This window comes from Rhinolophus hipposideros (assembly GCF_964194185.1).
Source record: "Rhinolophus hipposideros genome assembly, chromosome: 22".
In the NCBI taxonomy this organism is placed as follows: domain Eukaryota; kingdom Metazoa; phylum Chordata; class Mammalia; order Chiroptera; family Rhinolophidae; genus Rhinolophus; species Rhinolophus hipposideros.
The window spans coordinates 38401275-38425584 of record NC_138068.1 but is presented as its reverse complement, the minus strand read 5'-3'; the positions used below and the strand labels follow the sequence as shown (position 1 = coordinate 38425584).

Genomic DNA, 24310 nt, shown 5'->3' with positions numbered 1-24310 from the left:
GAGTGATGAAATGAGGTACTAGAATATTTACATCAAAGTGAGCTGGGAAATATGTGGTACCTCTGAATCAAAGCAGAAGAAATCTCACCATGAAGCAGGCAGCCTTTTTCGTGCTTCCATTGTGTCTCAAATAACACAAGCTTAAGCTCAGATGGCTCTCCATGTGGCTGAATCTTTGTTGGTGGTGAAGGTAAATTTTTTTTGCCAAACCTGTTTTTATTTGGTTTGATCAGAAAGGTCAGGCAGTGGATGTTCTTAAATACCCTCAACCTGAGTAATGTGTAACATGTCAGGTTTGTTAGCAGAAGGCTGTGGACTTGATAAACCAGGCAACTTTTGGGAGGGAGCCTTGATGGGATTCGATAGTAGGTGAAGGGCTTTAGCTTTGAGTGGAAGAAATTTTCCGTTTGTTCCAGCCCTTCCTCTGTAGCAGTGCTTTGTTGATTCCCAGTAGAACTTCTGTGCTAGGAGATCCTTAGAGATCATATAGTTCAATCCTTTCACTTTGTGAACTCGTTTGAAAGTAATTGAGGTATCTAATAATTAGATGGATTTCTTGTAATGAATATTATTTTTTATTTTTTAATTAAAGTTTATTGGGGTGACAATTGTTAGTAAAGTTACATAGATTTCAGGTGTACAATTCTGTATTACATCATCTATAAATCCCATTGTGTGTTCACCACCCAGAGTCAGTTCTCTGAAATGAATATTGTTTAAGCCAGTAATTCAACTTCATCTTTCTGGTTCTGTGTTGGTAGTTCATGAGTTCATGGGCTTTGCAGCCTTGTGAAATGATGATTCAGTTTATCCATTCGCTGAGTGCGCTGCACTGACCTTCTTCCAAGCTTCTGTTCCTGTTCTAGGAACTTGGGGCCATGTAGCCTCCAAATGCCCTGCAGTCTGTGGTGTTCTACCGTGGACAGCTTGTGTGTGTTGGTGGACTACCGGAAAGAAGGGTTGGTGTCAGCAGAGATGGGTCCCTCTGGGTCCTGTCTCTCTAAGATGAGTGGTGGAAATCTGATCACATGCTGTAGCCCTTTAGTTTTGAAGTTTATGACTAACTTCTATAACTATTACCTATGCTAGTAGACTAAGATCTTCAGAAGCTTTTGGTTCTTTTGTCCTGGAAGACTAAGATATTGGCAGGCCTGAATTACAGGAAGGGAAGAACCAATTGGTGAGGGGTGAGATGAGGGGAGGTAAGACATGAGAAACAAATACCTGTAAAAGAGCTCGTACATTGCTTATAGTCTATTCAGTTTTCATACACTAGTGCCACAACAAAAAGCTGGGATAGAACAGGTTTTGGTTACCTGCAAGATGGAAGAAAACTAACAAATAAATAATTCACACCAGTCTTGAACCACAAAGAGGGATTTGAAGAAGGATATAGTTATTAGAATTTCTAAACAGCACTTCTTTCCTGTGAGTTGAAACAGTAACAAAGTAATGCATGTTTCATAAGTATGTATCATGTGAGTCTTGGTTTCAGAAATTAATGCAAATCTAGTGTGTACAGCAGAACCTTTTTGGGTTTATTTCCTCACTGATGAGTATTTGACTAGGCAAGGTATGTATACCTTTCTAACTGAAATACGCTATTTCTTGCTTCCTGTGATCAAAGTGAAAATGTGATCCGGGTGGGAGGCTTCTTGCTTATTTTATTTTGGCTCCATGCAGACCATTCATGGATAACTTGTCATATTGGCTGTGTCCCTGGTAGAGTTCTTAATTCCTTAGGCAGTGGGATGAAGGATAACAAAGCAAAAATCCGTAGGAGAGACGGAGAGAGAGAAGAGAAACACTTTCAAGGCAAGACACTGATATAATTAACATGTGCTGGCTAATAAGTACATTGCTTCTGCTACGGGAATGGAAACCAGAAAATTACTTAAATGTATACTAGTATTTTTCTACCTGTTGTAGTTTCTTTGCAACAGTCAAATTAAGATGGAAATATAGGGGTTGGCATATTCAATTTTTTGTTACATTGTATGCAAAATTGATTAAACTAAATGGCTATTCAACTGGCTCACATTCTGGCAGGTTCAAGTTACTATGGAGATTTCTTTCCATTGTGTCTTATTATTTTGGCTGTATGGCACTAGTGTAAACTGGAGTCTGTATTGACCATAACAGCACTTACATCTTCTGTATATATCTTTTCTGTTCTCCCTTGTGGGCTCTGAATTTCAGAATCTAGCCTTCCGTGTTGTGTCCTTTGTCCTAAACCTTTTGAAGAGGGAGCTTTGCAGATGGTGTTAAGTACCAAAGAGAGTCATAAGTGAGATTGGACCAAACGTGGTCCTCAGTTCAGAGCTTTGCAGTTGTCCTGCAGCCATTGTCATGTGCCCCAGTGGGGAGGCTGATGAACAGGTGAGAAAATGCGCAGGGATTCTGTATCAGTAAAACAGTCAAAAGTTTGCTTTCTAAATGAAACAGTGCGTGTTTATCCCCCCCACCTGCTTTTTTTCTTGTCACAAAGATCATTGTAATCTTTACTATAAGGATTTATCTGACAGGAAATACATTGGGGACTGAAACTCCACCTAAAACTTTGGGTATGTGATATAGTGGTTTCTGTAGAAATCTGCAATGGAAAAATGAACATGACTCTGTTCTGAAGCCTTCCTGCCTTTCCCCACTGATTTTAAACAACCATTCTAGGCATTTTGACACCTGTGGCCCAAGTCAGAGACTTCACAGTGTTGGCCAGCAGTGCTAAGCAGTATTCTGGATGCTTATTTAGGGTGGGGATAGAGGTGGGAGAGTGGGGAAAAATATATGGAGGGATACAACCCATTCCTTAGACCCTCCATCCTGGTGATTTATTTAGCAACTATTGTGGCATGGGACTGTGGGGTGTTGGTTTTGTTGACTAAGCAGAAGGAAAGCTGAGCTTTTAATCACACTTGATGTTTAATGCTTCCTGAGTAAGGATACAGTGCTGACTTAGAAGTTTTAAACATTTCACAATGTTTAACTTTCTGATGATTTATCTGCTTCATTTTCTGGAGGGTTATGCTACAGTATGGGTTGTATGTATCCTCATCGCACTCATATACCAAAACACTACACCAAAAAATATTTCTGTGGTGGCATGAAAGGAAAATTACTGATACAGTAAACAGTCTGGGCTATTATTACCTCTGTATGGTTGGGGGCATAGGAAAAGAGGAAACCAGAAGGTAATTGTTCATTGGGACAAAAAGCATTTGGTAAAGTTTGTTGTGAATTTGACTATGGTGCTTATTAAATGAGCCCCATTTACTAGGTTACATTCCCCTTGGATCCTCCAACCCCTAATTCCAAAGCTAGTCCATGTGGAGCTCGCAGGCTCATTGAGTTTGTTTGGCTTGTAGTGAGCTAAAATGGAATTGTCAGCATGTTCAGAAATTGAGAGATGGCTAGAAACCAGGATTTGTGACTTCTTTAGGAAATGAATCTCAGGAAACATGGAAGTTGTTGCTGAGCTCAGGGAAATGCCCCTTAGACCTGTTCTGTAAGCTGCCCCCATCTTTCCACCAGTGTCTGTTACCCGTTTTACACCTGCCCACTTTATTCCTGTACTGACTCTGGCAGCTACAAACATAAGATATGTAGGGTGTTCAGTATTCTCTGCAGTCAAGTTTTAGTGTTTATTTTGAGGTCTTTTTGAACTCTTCATTTGCCCAGTGGTAAGTTACCAGAAGGAAGGAAGCTTTTATCAGAAATGTCAGAGCTAGAGTCACGGACATGATAAAATGAAATATCTCTGACCATGAAGCTTTATCTTTGTAAAGAGCTCATAACTGGGCACAGGAAAATTAAGCCAAACAAGCAAGTATTTCATAGGACTCATCAAGAATTCATTTGGGAGAGAAGTCTTTAGGTTGAGATGTCAGGGACTGTTAAGGATATTGTGATCTTACTAATATCTAATGTTACGGTGACAGAACTTTAAGCATGTTTCTTAGAGGAAAGCCATTGTTAACAGGGCTAACTGGTTTTTGCAATTGAAATTTTTTCTTAGTGCTAACGGGAAAAGGGAGGTACTGACGGCTTCTAAAATACAGAGAAGTAATTCGTGCATTTTTAGTGAATATATTTAATCTTTTTACACCTGATTGAATCAGTTTATCTAGTTTCCATAGTTAAGTTCATCAGTTCTTGGTCTTGAACTTTTTATTTTGAAGAAATGAATCCTAAGTGAAATTTAAGGGGAAATAACCTCAGCATTCCGTTCTTTCATCTTCTTGACTCCAGTCTTCACTTCGCATTCTCTCTGTTCAGTAATCTAGAGTGTTGGGACAACTTTACTTTAGCACAGGCCCGTGGTTTAAGGAGGGGGGTGGGAAGACATGAGATGTTTATTCATGCAGTTTCATGTCTTGTTTGGGTCAGGCCTTCAGATTGATCGTCAGCTTGTCTGTTTTAAGAATTAGGGAATTTGTCGTATTAAATTTAGTACGAAACAATTTTAATTACTTTCTCCTAACAGTCCAGTTCTTCCAAAAATTCTTTTTAAACTGGCAAAAAGGGATTTGCATATTCTCTGAATTTCTAACTCACAAAATCTGTTATTTTTGCTTCCAGGGCAGTGCTCACACTTGTCCCTTATGTGTGACCATAGTGGGATCCCACTAATTAAGACCATTGTTAGTATTACAATTCATCGCTTGTGTCTAGGTTTTTTACTCTCCTTGAAAACAGTCCCTGAATATAAATAGGTCCACTCTTGAACTGGATTTTTCTTATCTTTTCATCCAGGATCCCACACCACATGACTGTTCTCTGTGCCTTCTCTCTGTTTTCCTAGCCTCTAACTTCTTTCAGATGTATGTATGGTATGTATGGTCTGGTTGATAATGCCTCTTGAATGTTCTTTGTAGTTTGGGCAGTTATGTAAGAAGTTCAAGATTTCTTCCTATTTAGTTCATGCCTCCTTAGTACAGTTTTTTGACTATTTGGTTAAGTATGTTTTTCATGTGACATAAAACAAGTAATGTACATGATATTAGAATGCTAGTTGCTTTCTTCAAATTACAGCAATACTTTGGACCCATTCATTCATGCATTTAAGAGCAGATCTTCCCAGTTTCAAATAAACTTAGATTCTTAGATTTATCTCAGTTGACTTTGCTCTAAGTGATCTTGTATAGACTGCTTTTAATTACTAGCTCCCATTTTTGTAAAGATACTTAGAACTAAAATGAATTTGAGACTAATAGCCACACAAAAAAATAATGTATTTCAGCTGAGATCTGTATCTGTGGACCTGAATGTTGATCCCTCGCTTCAGATCGACATACCTGATGCACTCAGTGAGAGAGATAAGGTCAAGTTTACAGTGCACACCAAGGTAAGTGACAGCATGACTTCAGTAATAAAACAATGCTAGGCTGCATCCTGGCTCTGAGAAGAACCTTCCAGATCTGAAATGATTGCCATTTGTTTGTAGTCTAGCGCCATTGCTAAGTGAGCACCTCCCTCATCTTCCTTGTAGTGAACCTCAGATAAGTTCACTTGTTGCAGGATTTACCACTATGGTGGAGCCCTGGGGCTGTGGGTATTGCTGCTATTAAAACCAGGCAAAGTGCTGTAGGGGAGCCAACTAAACCTACACAGTTGAATTCTTCCACTTTGTCTTTTTAATTTATCTGCATGGGAGGTGCTTGCTTTCTCATGTTTACTAAGTTCTTGTCCTTTGCCCCACTTATTTCTTGTGATTAAAAAGACTGTTTTTCCTTCTCCAAATTTTTAATTTGACAAAAGCAATACGGCAATCTGGAATATGTAGAAAGTAAGTTTAGTTTCTTAGAATTAGTCCTTTCAGGACCATTTTTAGCCTCATTTCTCCTTCCAGACCAGTTAAAAGGTATTTGAGTGCTTGTCTTATGTCAGGCACTGTTAAAAAGGGTTTACATGGATTTGATCTTTGTGTTTTTTTTTTTATAACAACTTTGTAGTGTTTTATTATCCCTGTTTTATAGGTGAGGAAACTGAGGCACAGATTTAAATAAAGCAAAGGTCCTCTCCCACATGGTTTCCTCCTAATACCTCGGTGGCTTGATTACCATACCTCCGTTATTCAGGAGGCAGTGTGAAGACTGCATGATAATACCTGCCTGAGTTGACCTGAAAGGTGGAGTTTTGTGAAAAGAATAACTTAAAGAATATGTTGAATCTTAGCTATGACTTTTTATGGTGATGGGCGAGATTATGTGTTGCTGCTTTTTGTTCTTCATTGGAGCTGATTGTGATGGTTTTTTATGTAGAATTTTCCCATAGTACAGCCCAGAAAACTCAAACCATTTTATCTAAAAGTGGTTGTTACCGGTTAACTTTTCTTTACAGACTACGCTGCCCACATTTCAGAGCCCAGAGTTTTCTGTTACAAGGCAACATGAAGACTTTGTATGGCTACATGACACTCTCACTGAAACTGCAGACTATGCTGGGCTTATTGTAAGTGCATTTTGGAAAATCAAATAATAACTGAAGCTAGTTTCTTGTACCTTGCTGCTCATTTCGTCTGAAGAGACTTTTACCCACTTTTCAAATGGATTATGAAAATAGTCTGATTTCATCTTCCAGCTGGAGTATGTGTTGACCATTACTGTTAGTCTAAACTATCTGAGAATAGTGTCAACAGTTATGAATGAAATGAAACGTACAGTCTTACATTTTGTATAGTATAAGAGGGTAAACATAAACAGTTTCATAATTTAACTCTTAACCTACTTCTGGGTTTGGTGTTTCTGGCATTTTTCTTTAGGCATCAAGTGGAATTGATTTTTAGGAAAACCTCAGTATTGGTGATGTTATACAGTACATTTCTCAGAAAGGTTTTAGTCTGTATGTGAATGAACTAATCAGAGACAGTTTTGGGGACGCAGAGAAAAAACCGAGAGTGGTTAGATGGGTGTGTGGGAGGGGGTTGGGGATAAGGGGAAAGGTGAAGGGATTTGGAAGCAGCTGGTAACCACAAGATGGCCTCAGGGTTTTTTTTGAAAATTAATTTGGGGAAGGTATTCTATAATGTTGTAAAGATTTTGTTGGGTATCCGATGGACATGCGTCCTATTTGGGAGACCACCTCAGGGATACTGTGGATACCTGATCATGGCATTGTACACCAGAAGCTAAACATTAATGAATGCCAACTATAATTTTATATATATAATGTGATGGTTCAGTGTGAGGTCGGAGGGATAGTGGATGGGGGGAGGGGGGTTCACAGTATGAGGGATATAAATGATGAACGTCTAAGTATTACCTTGTTTTGTACACCTGAAACTAATAAATAAATAAATTAATTTAAAAAAAAAAAAAGAAAGGTTTTAGTCTGCTCAAAGTAAAGGAGGCAGTTGTCTTTGTGCTCAGATTTTTAGAGTTAATGCATGGCTACAGGAAGAGTCTTAGCTGATTTTAAAGGAGAATTAAGTGGCTTGTCTTGCCAGGCCGACTGAAGAATCTGGCCAAATAATTAAACAAAATTAGTACTGAAGCTTGTATTTAAGAATGTTCTCTTCACTCAAAATTAGAATCTTTTGATTATTCTCTGGAATTAAAAACTCCTTTTGAAGTCTAGTGACTATAATCTTGGTGGTTCTTCATCAGCTTCATTTTAGCCCTGATTATAATATTAATATATAAACTTTAAACTGACGTTGAAGCAGGATAGATACTATTGTACCCTCCCTGCTAATTGTCCATACTGGGTAAACTGAACAAGTGATTACACTCAAAGCGAGCGCCCAGTTGTGGTCAGGACACTTCTTTTCAGTGGTCAAAAGGAATAAGGTTAAGAGAAAAACAGATTGACCGACAGGGCTGGCTGCCTCTCACGCACAGCCCCCAACTAGAGTATCACTGCCTGGATGAGAATGCTCACAAGTTACCTGTCTATGCTACAGATTCCACCTGCTCCTACAAAGCCTGACTTTGATGGCCCTCGAGAGAAGATGCAGAAACTGGGAGAGGGTGAAGGGTCTATGACCAAAGAAGAATTTGCCAAGATGAAGCAAGAGCTGGAAGCGTAAGTGGGTCTCTTTGATGGGACTCTATCTGTTGAGAAAAAAAGTGGTAATGTACAGAAATAAGAACCTGACAACTAATTTAATTTTTTTAAGTATGGTAGTTAATTAGTTGCCTACTGTTGTCTTCTTTTTTTTTTTTTTTTTTTTTTTAAAGGAAGGCGCAGCTCACAGTGGCCCATGCTGGGATCGAACGGCAACCTTGGTGGTACCAGTACCACACTCCAACCAACTGAGCTAACAGGCCATCCCCTAGCGCTGTCTTCTAAAACTACATTTTGCAGAGTGTGGGGCACAGTCTTTTAACTTTATGCCTTGACTTCCTGGCCATTAACATGGGATAGATTAGTGGTTTTCCCTGTGTAGACCATACTTGTTTTGGGATGCTGGTCTGGCATAGTGAAGTAAACCTTTGTGTCTTTATATATAAGGAATTCTTCAGGTTGCTGATAATGTAATGTACAAAGCTTTCTTCCCTGAAATTTAATTACTGGAAATACAGTTGGAACTAGATTGCTGTGAATGTGGTACAAAGAAGCATTATGAATAATAACCACATTGATGGTTTGAAAGAAGCCCAGGTCCGTAGGAAGTGTATTTTAATTATTTCAAGCAAAAGTGGGTTTTTTATTGCATGAAAGTTTCTTATGAAACCATTCTTGTACTACATCTTGGCTCCTTCCCCTCTTCCACCATCAGTGTATTGGAATTCAGGTGCTCATTTCAGCAGTTCTCTTAGTGCTTTGCCCCAAGACCATGTTATCTAGGCCAGTGCTCAAGTACCTCCAGGTCCTTAATCATTCAGCACACACTTGACTGCCTGTCATGACCAACTCTGAGTATAAAGCACCGAACACAACAGACTCAAATTCCTACCATCGAGGAGTTTACAGTGATCTTTAATGTACAGATGGAGATAAAGCTGCTTTATAGTTTCTGACAATTCTAAGTCTTGTTAGACTCAATGCTGTGTACATAGCTACAGAATTAAACGGTTTTCATTATTTTAAAGAAACCAGTGTTCTGTGACTGCTAAGTACCAGCAGTATTTGCTTGTAGGTTTTGGGCTTTGCAGACTTGCTCCATCAACCCCAGTTAAAATATCATTTTCCCCTTTCATTTGCTCATTCCACAGGTTTCAAAATGACAACTACCTTACTACCTAATTAGATATAAAGTTATACCAAAATGTTTTGGTCTGGTTCAGATATTTTGCTTAGATGCATGAGCAGAACAGTGATGATAACCAGGAGCAGTAGTGGTCATTAGTTAAGCAATGCCAACACAATGCTTTGTGTGCTTCTCTTCCAGTGAATATCTTGCTGTCTTTAAGAAGACTGTATCCTCCCATGAAGTCTTTCTTCAGCGGCTGTCCTCTCACCCTATTCTCAATAAGGATCGCAACTTTCATGTTTTCCTGGAATATGATCAGGACGTAAGGCATTTTAATTCCATTTCTGTGATCCAGTTAAAATGTACAAGACTATACTTTTTAAAAATACACTTGATATATTTTCTGAAAAATTGACTTAAAATTCTGAATTTCTTACCAAAACACCAGAAACCTTTTTTAGATGCACTTTCCCTTCCCCACAGATCCATTGTGTAAGACATTTTTGTAAAAGGCTACTTAAAAGATTTTGACCTTTTCCCATTCTAAAGACTAGTTTTCTTCCCTCAGTTAGTTTGGTGTTACTAGAAAGAACTTGAATTAATACACATTTGTTTTCTCCCTGGCTACCATTTTGTTGAAAGAATACCTGCGTGCCTTTTTTTTTTCCCCCAACATGTTAATTTTCCGTTAATATGTATGAGGCAGGCCCTGACTTAGAAATTTCCTCAGAAGGAAATTTCCTCAGAAAATTTCTTCTAACCAATGAAATTTAATAGAACAGAACAGTAATTTTACCAAGAATTTAAAAGCCACCAAGACTTGGTGCCTAGATAGTTTTTCAAAATATCTCTTTAGTCACACTTTTAGAATTCTGACCTGTGGTTTAGTCATTTATTGGATATTTTAAATCTGGTGGTTGGGGTGGAATTTAAGGTGTGTGCCTATGCAGTAGGACACTTACTTGGAATGTATTCAGGACTTCTTTAAAAGAACCTAGAAAAATATGTACCATAAACTATTCTTTTGAAATTCTCTTTTCAGCTAAGTGTTAGGCGAAAGAATACCAAAGAGATGTTTGGTGGCTTTTTCAAAAGTGTGGTGAAAAGTGCTGATGAAGTTCTTTTTTCTGGAGTTAAGGTAAGTTGCTTTTAGCTGTTACAGAAAATTCTTGACTTCACGTGGATGTGAACTTCTATTTCTTCAGAAAACATATTTGTGAAACAAATGGTATTAACTTCTCAGAAATGTAGTAATTTCTTTAAATTTTTGGTTATTTTTATGTACTCATTTAATGTTCACTTACTTTTCCCAAATAACCCTGTTCTCTCCCTGAGAAGGAATAAAGCTACCCACACTTAAGTCTTCATTTTCTCCTTTTCTGTAAGGAGAGAGCTTAGATTATTATTAAGCAGAAAATAAGCTACCAGATCAGTATTTCATGCCATTCTCCAGAACTATACTGTCCATTTTGGTAGCCCCAGACACAAGTAGCAGTTGAGAAGTTGTGTGCAATTAAGGAACCAAATTTTGATTTACATGCTGGATTTCAAGTACTTGATACGAATAAAATCATGTATAATATCTCACTGATGTTTTTGTTTTAGATATACTGAGTTAAGTAAAATATTAAAAGTAATTTCACTTGTTTTTAAAAAAATGTGGCCACAGAAAAATTTTCAATGGCCCATATAGCTCACACATTTCTACTAGACAGTGCTGTGCTAGAAAATCAAATTAATATACAAGTCTCTCATTACCCTCATAGGTGCAATTTATTTCTTCACTCCTCGGCCCCCCAGTCCCTTTTTAAGTGAGTTATTTCAGTAGCTACTATTTGATACCTAACTTTCTCACTTGAGGGCTTTAGTAAGCACCCTGAGTAGAGGGAGCATTGTCAGAAATTTGGAAACTTTTGTAACTATTTCATTGGCATCGCTTTCAAGGTGTGTGGGACTGTCCTGTTTGGTGTTGCTGGGGGTGCCCACCAGATACTGGTATTGCCTGTTAGTCTGGAACTGACCAAATTCATCACACCACCTACACCCAAGGCTAGGTAGCAACCCACCAGGCAGAACCACTAGTCTAGCAGAATTGCTAGATAATAGAAAATAAAATACATATTCATATTATTGAAAGTTTTGCATCTTAAATTTCTTTTTTCCTCCCTTTTTAGGAGGTAGATGACTTCTTCGAGCAAGAGAAGAATTTCCTCATTAACTATTATAATAGGATCAAGGATTCATGTGCAAAAGCTGACAAAATGACCAGATCGCATAAAAGTAAATACCATTCACTCACTAGCCACTTAGCTTTGTTAATGTGCCAGATCTATTCATATAAAAAGGGCTGTTCTTGTTTCTGCAGATGTTTCAGATGACTATATCCACACTGCAGCCTGCCTACATAGCCTGGCTTTAGAAGAGCCCACAGTCATCAAAAAGTAAGTTTTTGTTGGAAAAGCATTTCCCCTAATTGAAAACTAGGTAGTTTAATTAATTAAAGTTATGAACAGTGACTACATAGTTTCAGCTGTGCTCTTGAGTACAAGCTCATCAAGGGTAGTCGATAGATTCCAGGAACTCAAGTCTTACACACCTTTGAACAGACACTTTGTAGAGCACTCAGAGGGCACTTGTGTATCCAACATGGTGGCTGTCATCAAAGCCTTTATTACATGTCTGTTTCTTGTAGATTATCTTAATTTTGGAGTTGTCTTTGAGTGAAGTTTGCCTTGTGTGTTCTTTGGCGTGTGGTACTTGTCATTTATCTGAATACCTGGACTGACTTGAAGAGATTTGATTAAGGTGATCATAAGGATAATGTAATGACCCCAGTCTGATCTTGAGCTTTGTTTTAATATGAATTTCTCACAGTTTTTCTACCCTGGCCACTTTTAGTGTGAGATAGTATTCTACTTAACACTTAGGCTTGGTATAACAGGTACTAGTATTTCTGATTTCAAAATGGAAGTCAGGTTAATGGCAGAACCAAGATGAAATAGTATATATTTATTGCTTTGAGACACCCATGGTGGTGGTTCATTAGAACCTGACTTTGGTTAACACAGCTTTCATGTCTTAGAGTACTTACAAAATCATACATCATACATGATTCAAGACCTTAAACCAAAATCGTGTGTATATTTTCAGGTACCTACTGAAGGTTGCTGAGCTATTTGAAAAACTTAGGGTAAGGATTTTTATGTTGATCTTCATTAAATGCTTTATAATCTGTAGATTTCTGCTTAGGTGATGGTGACCTTTATTGTATTTGTTAAATAGAAAGTAGAGAGTCGAGTCTCCTCAGACGAAGATTTAAAGCTGACAGAGCTTCTCCGATACTACATGCTCAATATAGAGGCTGCTAAGGTAAGAAGTTCTTTAAGTCCTCAGAGGAGTGCAAGACCACCTGGCCATGACCCAGTAGAGGTTTGATGTTAGAGATTTATTCTTGATGAAAATGAAGGAAGTTAAGAATTTGTCAGGATTGTTTAAGTGATGTCGACCTAAATAAATAGAGGTGTAAACTGAGATGAGCTTGAGTTACCAGAAATTGAGTTTATTGAGGAATAGCAGAACTGCAATTCTAAAAAGCATCTGTGACAAGTTATAAGTGAGTCCGTTGAGGATTTGGGGTGGACTATTTATGGGCAAAGGAGTAGAAAGAGTTGAAGTCCAGCCGGAATTCAAGCAGTAAGTTCGTTAGTCAGGAGATACTTCTGGGTCTTCTGCAAATCGACCTCTTAGTTCTTAAGTTCTGTTCTTCTGAGGGGGTACACATAATGAGGTTCTTCATTTTGTGTCCTCCAGTTGCATTTTGGTTGAAATCTTTTCATGGTGACATGCCTTTATGTGGCATTGTATGCTTAGATTGTATTGGCTCAGAAGCAGTAGGGGTGGTGCTGAGTACAGATAGTAGTTTGGGGGATTGTCAGTTATTGGATGTGGGACATAACCAAAGACATGTCAAAAGGTCTATTTCTGAGGTAGAAAGGGCTTGGAGATTTGTGAGTTTTTATTGAATTGCAGTTGTCACTGAAGACTTTGAATCATAAAAGCATTACTTACCAAAAGCGAGGCTAAAGGGCAAGCAGAATGACCTTTTGGAATGAAACATGCATTCTTCACTATCTTCAATCCCCTGAACAAAATGTTTAAATTATTTTTATGTGAAATACACTGACGCAGGCAACATAAAATTAGATAGGGAAAATATGTAACAGGAAAATGTCATCAGGAAGTAGAAATTTGTTATTTTCCCCATAGTTTAGGTTTTATTTTAATTTGTCCTTTGGCATGTTTCCTTAATCTTTTACTTGATTTCTTTTAACACACATTAGACTCTTGTCTTTATAATGGATTTAAGTGCTGATGGTAAACATAAATTTTTTGAGTATACACAAAACCGAACCTTATCTATCTGTCATACATGCATCATAATTTCCCGTTTTAGATAATGAGGTAACTTTACTTTGCTGTAAGATTGCAGAGACTATTTCAGATTAGATCCTCAGGGCAGATCCCTAGAGGCAGGTTTATAGGATAGGGTTTTAAGAATGTTTCAGAGTATTTTAGATACTTAGTCTTCCTATTTTGTTCTCTAGAGATGTTTCAGGGTAGAGTGAATTACTGTGTCATATCTGTTAATTTTCTTTTTAGGATCTCTTATACAGACGCACCAAAGCCCTCATTGACTATGAGAACTCAAATAAAGCGTTGGATAAGGCCCGCTTAAAAAGCAAAGACGTCAGGTTGGCTGAGGCACACCAGCAGGAATGCTGCCAGAAATTTGAACAGCTTTCTGAGTCTGCAAAAGAAGGTCGAGCGGGGTCACTCTTTTTGCTTTCTATTTGGAAATAATTTCAAGCTTACAGAGAGATGTTGCACAAATATCAGAGACTACTCATACATCCTTTACTTGGGGACACTTGTCCCTTCTGCTTTGTCACTTGGCACATGTCCTACCGTGTGTTTTTATAAACACATTGGGTTTTTTTTTAACTGTAAGCTTTATATATCGTGGTCCTTTTATTTCTAAGAACTTTGTTGTGCATTTCTCTTACCTCTATACAGTAGTACTTTGGTAACTTCAATACAGTATAATACAATCTACTGTCTTTATTCTTAGTCTCAATAATCTCAGTTTTCATAGGTCCTAAGTCTAATTTGGAAGGAACCCTTCTCAGCCTTTTTTTTATTTTAAATGACATTTGCCCCATCCCCGCACTCCTCCACTCCAGTTCAAGCCATTGTTTCTCAGTCCAGTTGTGTAGGACACAGCTACCTGGCCCATGCTGGTGTTATGAGCCTTGCACTCCCCCTGGCCGAGGCAGGTTCCCCAGTCATTGGTTGGCTGCTCACAGCCCCTCATGGCAACTCCTGCTGGGCTGCCAGCCACTCACGAATCGGGCTGGTAGCTCAAGATCACTGCAGCTCCAGGGAGAACTGTTGTTCACAATCTTAGCTGTAGAGGGCGCAGCTTACTGGCCCATGTGGGAATCGAACCAGCAGCCTCAATGTTAGGAGCACGGCACTCCAACCACCTGAGACACTGGGGTGGCCCCAATGTTGGCCCTTTTGAAGATCATAATCCCTTTTTTACAAATGAATGTTTCTCCTTTTTGATTGGCCTATTTTCTCAAGATTCGGTTCCAGGTATGCACTTCCAACAAACTACTATATAATTAATGCGTTCTTAGGGTATGGTATCTGAAGGCATGTTGTCCCTCTTCGCCTAAGCAGTTTTAGAGTGTTGTGGTATTAATTTTGATTACCCAATCAGGTGTTACGTCATTTCTCCACTATATAGTTAATATTTTTTTCTCATGCCACTAATTAGCAATCCATGGGGAGAAAATTTAAGACTGCATGTTTCCTACTCTTCAACTTTCTCCCTAAGTATAGCCTGTGTTGATGATTCCTGCCTGAGCCAACCATTACTCTCTTGGTTGCAAAAAGGTGATTTTCCTCCTCTCCCTATTTTCGCATTCCCTTTCTAAGTCAGCACTTGACATTATTCTTTAAGCACAAGCCTTCTCTTCTCTCCTTCTTTATTTTTGTTATTAGTCATGGATTCCTATTTTTGAAAATAGTTTTTAAATTCATCACTGTACTAAGTTATTTTGGTGCTCAAATTGTCCAAACTTAGCCAGTGGGGAGTATCTTTAAGCTGACATACCCTTATGACATACTTCCCATTCTGTTCAGTAGTTAGATGTTCTATACTAATCTTACTACTCTTTTCTACTGTTGCCCTGGAAGTCTCCATTTCTTCCAGAAACCCAGGTTCTTGTTACTTAAAAGATTAGTAACAAGGTTTGGGTGCTAAATACACTTATTGTTCCTGCGGGGTCTCTGCTACTGGGCCCTTCTGCTCACAGTGAGGAAATGTAGGGGTATGTGCAAGTGCACATAGCTTCTCTCTTCCCTCTTCCTCACTCCCCTCTCCCCTTTGTTTTCCCTTTTCCCTCTCCTCCCACTTCCTTTCCCTCTCTGTGTCATTCCTTCTCTCCCTCTCTCCCCCAAGGAATCACGTGTCCCATGATGATGATTTAATTCCAGTCCATGTCCACAGGGTTCTTTCTTGCCTTCCCTCATTCCTTTTTAATATAGCTTAGGTTTTGGGAGATGGTCCACCATTTCCATTGAACATGAGTGTAATAGTCTTTTCCTTAAGGGACCTCACTGCTGATAATTTGTAGGGGCCATGGAACAAGCCAGAGCAAAGTAAAGAATGTGTCTTTCAGAACAAATGTAATTATAGTAGGACTCTGTACTTGATTCACCCTCAAAACGCTTCCCCACCCTCTCAAAACTCAGGTTCCCATGAGAAATCCCAATTTCATTTTAAGACTTTGTTTTCCAAAACCTTTTTCTCTCCTGTAGTTTCAAAATCTACAGGGCATATCTGGAAACGTCCTAATAATAGCAATGAACTGTAGAGTTTTCCTTTGTCTTGGCTCGTGTCTATTTAGGACTATAATGTTTGAACTATAAGGGACAGAGCTGCTCTGCACAAAAACTTTGCAAATGACATGCAGACATGCTCATGTGGCTATCTTTTGGATTCTTTCAAAGGAACCTCCTTGTTGCCCTATTAAAATAAATTTTTTAACAGCGGATTTTAATTGACTTCAAAAGTATTGAGTTGAAATCTTAGGTTATTATATAGTCAGAGTTTAGAGGTTCTGACAGTTTTAGAGGGGATGAAAGAAAACCACAAAGTTTTAAAATGGGGCCAATTTAGGCCTATCCTTATTGCCTGAGGTTTGTCCCTATGTTGCTAGATTTTCTTCATTCAAATTGTGAGCCTGAGTGTATGATAATTTAAAAGTATAAACTATTCTGAAAAATACAAAGGTGAACAGATCTTAACCTGTTTGCCTTTGGTCCCAGTTCTTTGTAAAATTTGTGGCTGAACTGATTAGTCAATCAAGTGAACATAGTAAAATAATACAGTATGAGACAGCATGGGAGACGTTAGTGTTAAGTCCTGGTCTTCTGTACGAGTCTCAGATGAAGGAGGCGAGCTTATTTTGACAGCTGGGGAAGACCTATTTAGCCTCGTATATCCAAGGTATTGTTAGTAACACATCAGCACAAAATTTTTTGTGTGAGTTTTTAATGTGGCTTCTTGCATTATATCTCTGTTGGACATTGCTGTATAGACATGATACAGGAGGGTAAGTTTGAGTACTCTAGTGCACCAGCTTGAGCTAGGGAGGGTTTTCACAGTTTAAGAGTAATCCATAAAAAAGTCACTGGTTAAACTGCGTATGGTTCACCACCTCCCCAGCCCTTTCTCCACAAACACTGGAACCTAGAGGTTAAGGCAAAGCCACTCAACTCAGATTCTCCAAGTCAGTAGCCGTTCTCTGAATTTTGGTGTTTGGTGGTTGGGTGGTATTGTTCACTTAACATCAATGACAAGCACATCACTGCAGTGTCCGTAAAATGGTATATGTACCAATTGCAGAGATGATGAAATGTGAGATGTGGTGGTGCATCAAGGGATGATATTTGGAAGTTAAACATGAAAAGTATTTAACTTTTCTTGGTAAACTTTCTCTTTTGTAGAACTAAGCAATTTCAAACGAAAGAGAGTGGCAGCATTTAGAAAAAATCTAATTGAAATGTCTGAACTGGAAATAAAGCATGCTAGGGTAAGTTTTTTCTTCAAATTAAGACAACTTTTTTTCTTCTAAGGTATTTCCCAATTTACTACCTCCTAAGTTATTTCCTCATCAGGCAGAGGGGTTTGCGCTATAGTTTTAATCCCTTGTAGTATAGGTGGGAGCTACTTGTTAGAGTACTTATTCTACTGCAAACCAAAAATCTGGAACGTCTTGATAAAATACTGCTTTTGAGAAGAGTATTCTTGGTGGTAGCTCCCCTGCCTCTTCTCAAAGTCCTTGCGGGCCACACTTTGAGGAACCTGTTCTAATAATTGGGACACATCTAGTATACCATTATAAGGTCTTAATTATCTGGAGTTCATGGAAACCATTTTTAAAAATGTTTTCTAGTTTTATGAAGTGTGTTCTGATATTCCCTTTTTGGTTTGGAAAAGAAAGAAAACTTCTTGTATTTAATGTCTAGCTTAATTTTGCACAGAAAAGTTGGAGAGCAGTGGTTCTCAATGCTGGATACACATTAGAATCTAGTACGGAGCTTTGAAGACTTTTTGTTGCCCAGACCCATTCACTCGGAACTTCTGGGGATGGCTCTTTGAGTGGTTCCTGGGTATAGCTGAAATTGAGCCCCATTAGAGTAGCTATCTGGTCCAGGGCAACTGGGTCAGCCTTTGGGTCAGTAGGGAGTCATTGGAGGAGGGAATTGTCACTAGCCATTAGCCTAAGTTAAAGCAGAAAGACTGAACATTGGGTATATATTTTGAATTCCTTTATTGGGACAGCATACGTGTGTTTATTCACTTGTCTCTTGATTAAGCCCAAGTCCATTTCAATTGGAGTTTTAAAGTATCATTTATACATAAATTATACCCATATTGTTCTGGGTATTCTAAGTTTTTAAAATTCCTTTAAAGTGAGAACTTTTAAAGCAATTTGTGTGAAGTCCTATTTAAATATTTATAATTTGTAATCTGATATAAAAATTTCACCCATAATTAATTTTTAGCAACAATTTATCTGGTCTTTTCAAGACGTTCAACTTCAAAAAAGGACTCGTTTATGTAATATTTAGGTTAACTCACAGTAAGCAGAACAGGCATGGCTGTAGGGAACAAACCTGGGGGTGGAGGTGCTGGAGTGAACCTGTTATGTGCAGCAGCCCCAGACCCTTTAAGAGGAACTCACCAACATAAAAATGGGGTGAGGGGTGTAGGTTATGGTTCAGAAGTGATTTAACGAAGAAAATCACCAACCCAGTTTTCTGGCTTTATGTCTCTTAAGAAAAGCTAGGTCTGTGGGTTTCAGTTTAATTCTTATATAGGAAGTCTTAGACCTAACGCGATTCATTGGTCTATGTTGACTTTTGTTTTTCTTCCAGAACAATGTCTCCCTCTTGCAGAGCTGCATTGACTTGTTCAAGAACAACTGATCTGCCTTTTCTCTGAATGAAGGACACGAATGTGAAAGAAAGCCAGCATCACTTGCACTTAAATCATTACCACAGAAGATTTATTACCTTTGACTTTAGTTTAAAATTATGTTAATAAATATTTTGATTTCTAAAAATCTTAACACTTAACCATGTTGGTTTAAAAATATTTCTATTACATGCTACTTGGACATAACTAATCTTTTCCTTATGCATTTAATAGCTCAAAGTGGGTAGAATCTAAATACTGGGTTCTCCTGTAATTTGTCTTTAGTTATTAAAAAAGGGTGCAGGAAATATGTGCCTTCTGGAAACAAGTATAAACAATTGCCTGGCACATGTAGTCTCATTGTTTCATGTGCTCATATCCAGTCATTTTAGAGTAGGTGCCAGTTGTAATAAATTCAGCTACTTGTTACAGGCGACAGACATTCCGTTCCTTAATTAGATGACTTCCCCCCTTAACTCTCAGAGTTCTTTAGTCATCTTAAATGTGTATATGTAACAAGAGCGAGAAAGTCTCACCTTTATACACCCTTTGCAACTCCATTTTTGTAGTTGGGTTATATTTGAGAGAGAAGTATCTTAAGGGTATAAAACCCAACAATATGGCATCTTTAGAAAATGGCCAGATCTACATTAATAAAGATATGATCATGCTCCCTAATGGGGCGGATGTTAGTGTTTGGATTTTTTATAAAGTGTATAATAAAATGATAAACCATGATACCATATGAAGTGTTTTTGTGGAAAGCAAGGCCAACCAAGTACATCCAAGACTACATTTGCAGCTAAGCCTTGGCAGTGGTGAGGTGCTTTAACGTCTACCCAATCTTTCTGGCCTCTGTTCTAGTCTTAATGTTTTTGAAGACTGCAGGCCAGGTTTTTAGAAGGTCCCCAGATCTGGGTTTGTCTCCTTTTGACTTGATTCTGGTTTGCATTTTTGACAGGCTTTAAGTAACATGAGTCATCTGTGTCCTCAGGATGTGTCTGTCTCATCATTGGCAATAACTGAGCACTTAAGGTGGTCCTTCCAGGTTTTCTCCTCTGAGAAGTTTTACATCTTACCTTCAGCTGATTAAAACAAGAATAGAGGCTTAAAGTGGTGGGTAAACAAACTTTTTTTAGTGTCAGTATCGTTCTATTAGTTAATCACAATGAGTTGTAACTGGTATGAGGGTTGTAAAACATTGATTTTGAATGTTCTGAGGGAGCATTTATTCCTTAAAGTGATATTGAAGTCTTACCTCCCCAGCCAGATAGGTAGCTAAAATTTACTAAAATGGGTTGGACATAGTAGTTTCTATTCCCCTTGTTACATATTTGGGAAGCATGGTACACAAAACGCGTGAAGTTGTACTGCTCTCAGTTCCTGACCGCATTTCTGTCTGCTCTCCTGTCACTCATACATATTGTCTGTTGTAGCAGAGGTGTTGTGTGGTTGGGGCGAGCAACGCCTAGTGTACCTGGGTCACAGCCAGTCCAAGGAGCTGACTATAGTCCTGCCTTGCTTCAAGGCTTGACTGGAACCTCGCTGCACTTTGGAATAGCCTGTTGCCAGATGTCAAAGGGGTGCTGTGTTCTGAGTGCTGACTCTGCTTGCTGAGTGGCCTGAGCCAGGTATCCCTCTGGGCCAGACAGCCTTCTGTCACGTGCCCCACAAGTAATTTTATACCATTGGTGTCAAATTTGGCACAATTCTAGATGTATTTACCTTCTGCACTATTGGTGTCAAGGATAATTCTTTTTAAGTAACTAGGTCTGAAAGTTATTCATGAAGCCCCATGTCATTCTGAGTGGATGAAGGATGTTTCTGGCGCTTGCCCTTTCCTACCCTTGTCAGTTACCAGTGCAACCACTGCCTTTCTGCTCTGTGTTCCTGAGAAACCAGCAGAGGTAGAGGTAACCAACATCCTGAAGTGGGAAGGCACTAGATGTTAGTGAGACCAGATGCTGTCTTGTCCAAAGTGCCAGCCTGTGGGTGGGGTGCAGCTCAAAGGGCAGGTGGCATCTCGGCTTTAGGGGGATGCCAAGCGGAAAACTACAGCTGATGAGGAAGCTTCCAAGGTTGCAGGTGGGCTTAGGTAGAACATTTTGAAATGTTTTTCCTAAAGCCAGTAGTGCTACTTGAATGATGTGGGAACGAGATACTAGGAAAGTTGCGTTGTAACACACAACCACAGTTCATAGATAACACATTTTCCCTAAAGGGAGATAGGGGACACCAATGAGTAAAGGGATGACCAGCCCGGCATGGTCTGTAAAGCTTTGGTAGAAAGTCAAGGTCACCTCATGACTTCATTGCTATCAGTGGTGACAGCCTAAGCAGTGGGCCAGCTACCTGCCCACGTGTTCACTTATTTCGCCCCCATCTTTTTGGGTTTGTTTACTCAACATTTGTCTTGCCTACATTTTGGAGTGGTGAGGTTCATTTGAGATAATGCCTAGACTCAGCTCTGAGTTGCTGGAAGCTATTTCCAGGAAACACGTAAGTGCTTTGCACCATCAACCTGCCTATAGACAGGCGAGGCCCCCAGTGCAGCTACATGTGTTCTGCTTGGGCCTCTGTAAGCAACTGAGGGTAAGCCTGGCGCTGCAGAGTTGCTCAAATGATAGCCTCATAACAGGAAGAGACGTGTCATGGGATCTAAGATTTCAAGTTACTCGGGATGGTGTCTTCCCAGACCAGCAGTCCTCCAGGATTCAGATAGGCCTCAGATTCCTGGTGATTCAAGACAACCTCTTGCTCCTGTTGCGGGAACTTCTGGAATTGGTGTTAAACAGCTGCAAAGTAATGGAGTTTTAGAGTAGGTCCATGTGACATGCCTGGAAAGAAGGGGTGGGGTGGGGTGGGGGGTCTGTTAGCTCGGTTAGAGCGTGGTGTTACCGTGTTTCCCCAAAAATAAGACTGAGTCTTACATTAAGTTTTGCTCTAAAAAACACATTAAGGTTTATGTTCAGGGGATGTCATCCTGAAAAATAATGCTAGGGCTTGTTTTCCGGTTAGGTCTTATTTTCAGGGAAACATGGCAGCACCAAAGTTGCCAGTTCTATCCCCGCATAGGCCACTGTGAGCTGTGCCCTCCTAAAAAAGTCCAAAATCTAAAAGGAAATGTGGGGGGACCCTCCCCTTGCCTGGTGGAACAATGTTTCTAAAGGGCCCATCAGCTCGAAGTCATCCTTCAGTCTAGTGGAGGGTGCATCTCAGCCCCAACTCCAGTTGCTGTTTTCAATCTGAGTTGCAGGGTGCACAGCCCACCATCCCGTGCAGGAATTGCGCACTAACGAAGTGAGCCATCAGGCCACCCAAAGATTTCTTAGAGGTTTGGTCTGTTAACATTAAAAGGCATTTTTAAAAAATCTTTATTTCTGACTATAAAAGCAATATATATTTAAGGAATTCAAACAATACAGACATATAAACTAGGCAGTAAAAGTTCTCTATTTTAACATCCTATAAAATCAGTTATTTTTTCTTCCTTATCCATGTATGTGGCATTTTTTACAGAAAATGATGCCTAAATTGGTGTTTTTGGTTTCTGGAGTTTCGTAGCTCTTGAGTATCTTTCCCTTTGGAGTGGTCTCCATGGTCTGGAGGCTAGAACACCTGTTTTGCATTTTATCAGTGCCCATCCCACCAGAAAGTGCAGGAGGAGACAATGGAGGAGGCAGAAGGTATCTTGGGCTTCCCTTCAGCAAATCTGCCCCGCTCCTTCTATTGTGTCTTAGTTTCATCTTTATTTTTTTATTTTATTTTTTTTAGTTTCATCTTTATTTACATGCTTTACACAACTTTGAAACTTATTGAACTGTGTGACTTCTAATATTCAAAACACGCAGGAAAAGGGGAGCCCACAATCCCAGCCCACAGCCATTTTTATTTCTGATGGTTGCTTTTCAGCTCTTGCCCATGAGCGTTAAATTCACCTAGTACACTCTCAGTTAATGGGGGATTTGGGGGGCAGGGTGCAGGATTTCCACTGAACTTTGCTGCAAAGATTACATAGTGGAAGGCTGGCCAACTGCTTAGGTTTCAGGAACTGTTTATTACTGGCCTTATTTTTTAACTGCTGCGTAGCAGATCCTTTCCTGTCATTCTGGTGTAATTGGAGATGGAATGGATATCGTGTCCGTTCCTTGCCGTGTTGCTTCCACACTGCAAAACCACAGAAGGGACTATTCATGCCCCACCTAAGCCAAGGCAGGATTCGGAACAGCAAATAAAAACAGTGCTGCTGGGGCATTAGGTTAGTACTACTTCTGATTCGGGCCTAATATGGTCATTTTTGGCATAGTTGATGGAAGTCCCAACTCTTGCCCTGTCCTGCCAGGATAAGGGAGGTTTCTGCAAAGCAACTAATCTGTAGAAAGCTAGAGTCAGCCTTTGAGACTCAGCTTCAGCTCCCAGGGCCTCTCTGCTCCTTGGAGTTGATTTGTATAATGAGCTCACAATTCGGTCATGTTGGGAGGCAGGCAGCAGGTCCAGGCATGTATTTGGGGACAGAAAGTGGCAGGAGGAGGAATACAGGAAAAGGATCCTCGGGACTAAAGAGGGAGCCAGTGAGCAAACAGACACTACATGAAGTCCCACTCCTTCCGTGAACCTGACCTGGGCCTGCTCAGCGAACACCCCAGAAGACAGGAAATGCTGAGTTTGGGTAGTCTAGAGGGAAATGCTGGGAACGCCTGCTGTGAATCCTACAGGATTTGTACAAAAGGTTTTCCTAAAGTTTGTTTCTGCAGCACTTTTTACCCCTTATGCACTGTTGAAATGCTTGCCTCACTAGGAGGGGCAGGGGATGTGAAACTGGATGTGATTTACCTCAGAGAGGCCAGATTGAGGGACTACTGCAGGGTCCTTGTTGGGTAAGCTGAGAGGGAGGGGGCAGGACATGGGTTATGGCGCTCCTGCATCACCAGTTCAGGGGAGGTCTGATTCCAGCCTAGCCACACCAAGATAAGTGCCCAGTCACTATCTTTGCCCCTTAAGTTTCATTTTAAAACCTAAATCTGATCATGACCCTTCTCTACAAAAATCCCTTCCATGACTTCCCATTTGTTGCAACATAAAAGCCCAAGTCCTTCCAACCACTACAAGACTGACCGATTTGCTGTCCACCGTTGACTTGGTTTTCCAAGGTGTCCACGATAGAGTTTTCAATCCCATGTGTTCTATTCCCCTCTCCTTGAATCTGGGCTGGACGGTGACACATTTGCAATCCACAGAGTGGGACAAGTGACTTGCTCTCTCAAGTCCATCCGTCCTTCCATCCATCCATCCATCCATCCATCCATCCATCCATCCATCCATCCATCCGATCTCCTGCTGCCACACCAGGAGAAGCCAAACCACACTTAAGAGAGGTCATGTGTCCCTGCTAACCTTTAAGTCATCCCAGCCCAGGAACCAAAGTCTCTAGATCAGCACTGCCCAACAGAACTTTCTGTGAGAAATCTCTATCTGTGCTGTCCAACACAGTGACCATTAGTCACATTAGCTAGGGTTTAGAACATGGAATAACAACACCCTGTTAAATTTGAATGAGATAAACAATAAACAATGTATGTCCCATGCAATATTTGGGATATACTTATGCTAAAACAATTTGTTTACCT

General features: G+C 39.7%; 1 protein-coding gene across 5 annotated transcripts in view; it reads left to right on the top strand.

Moving 5' to 3' along the window:
• Positions 1–19421, top strand: part of LOC308491279 (sorting nexin-5) — an 86210-nt gene extending 66789 nt beyond the window's left edge. For 4 of the 5 annotated variants that reach the window (XM_081034547.1, XM_081034548.1, XM_081034550.1 and 1 more), the window contains 12 exons: positions 5240–5344; positions 6340–6450; positions 7901–8022; positions 9332–9455; positions 10176–10271; positions 11308–11413; positions 11499–11574; positions 12284–12323; positions 12416–12502; positions 13793–13952; positions 17210–17295; positions 18644–19421. In XM_081034547.1, the coding sequence (XP_080890673.1) occupies positions 5240–5344; positions 6340–6450; positions 7901–8022; positions 9332–9455; positions 10176–10271; positions 11308–11413; positions 11499–11574; positions 12284–12323; positions 12416–12502; positions 13793–13952; positions 17210–17295; positions 18644–18694 (1164 nt within the window). In that variant the 3' untranslated portion in view covers positions 18695–19421. Of the gene's footprint in view, positions 1–789; positions 4830–5239; positions 5345–6339; positions 6451–7900; positions 8023–9331; positions 9456–10175; positions 10272–11307; positions 11414–11498; positions 11575–12283; positions 12324–12415; positions 12503–13792; positions 13953–17209; positions 17296–18643 lie in introns of those variants that run through there. The other variant, XM_081034551.1, reaches the window with a different exon arrangement.
• Positions 19422–24310: the final 4889 nt, after the last annotated feature.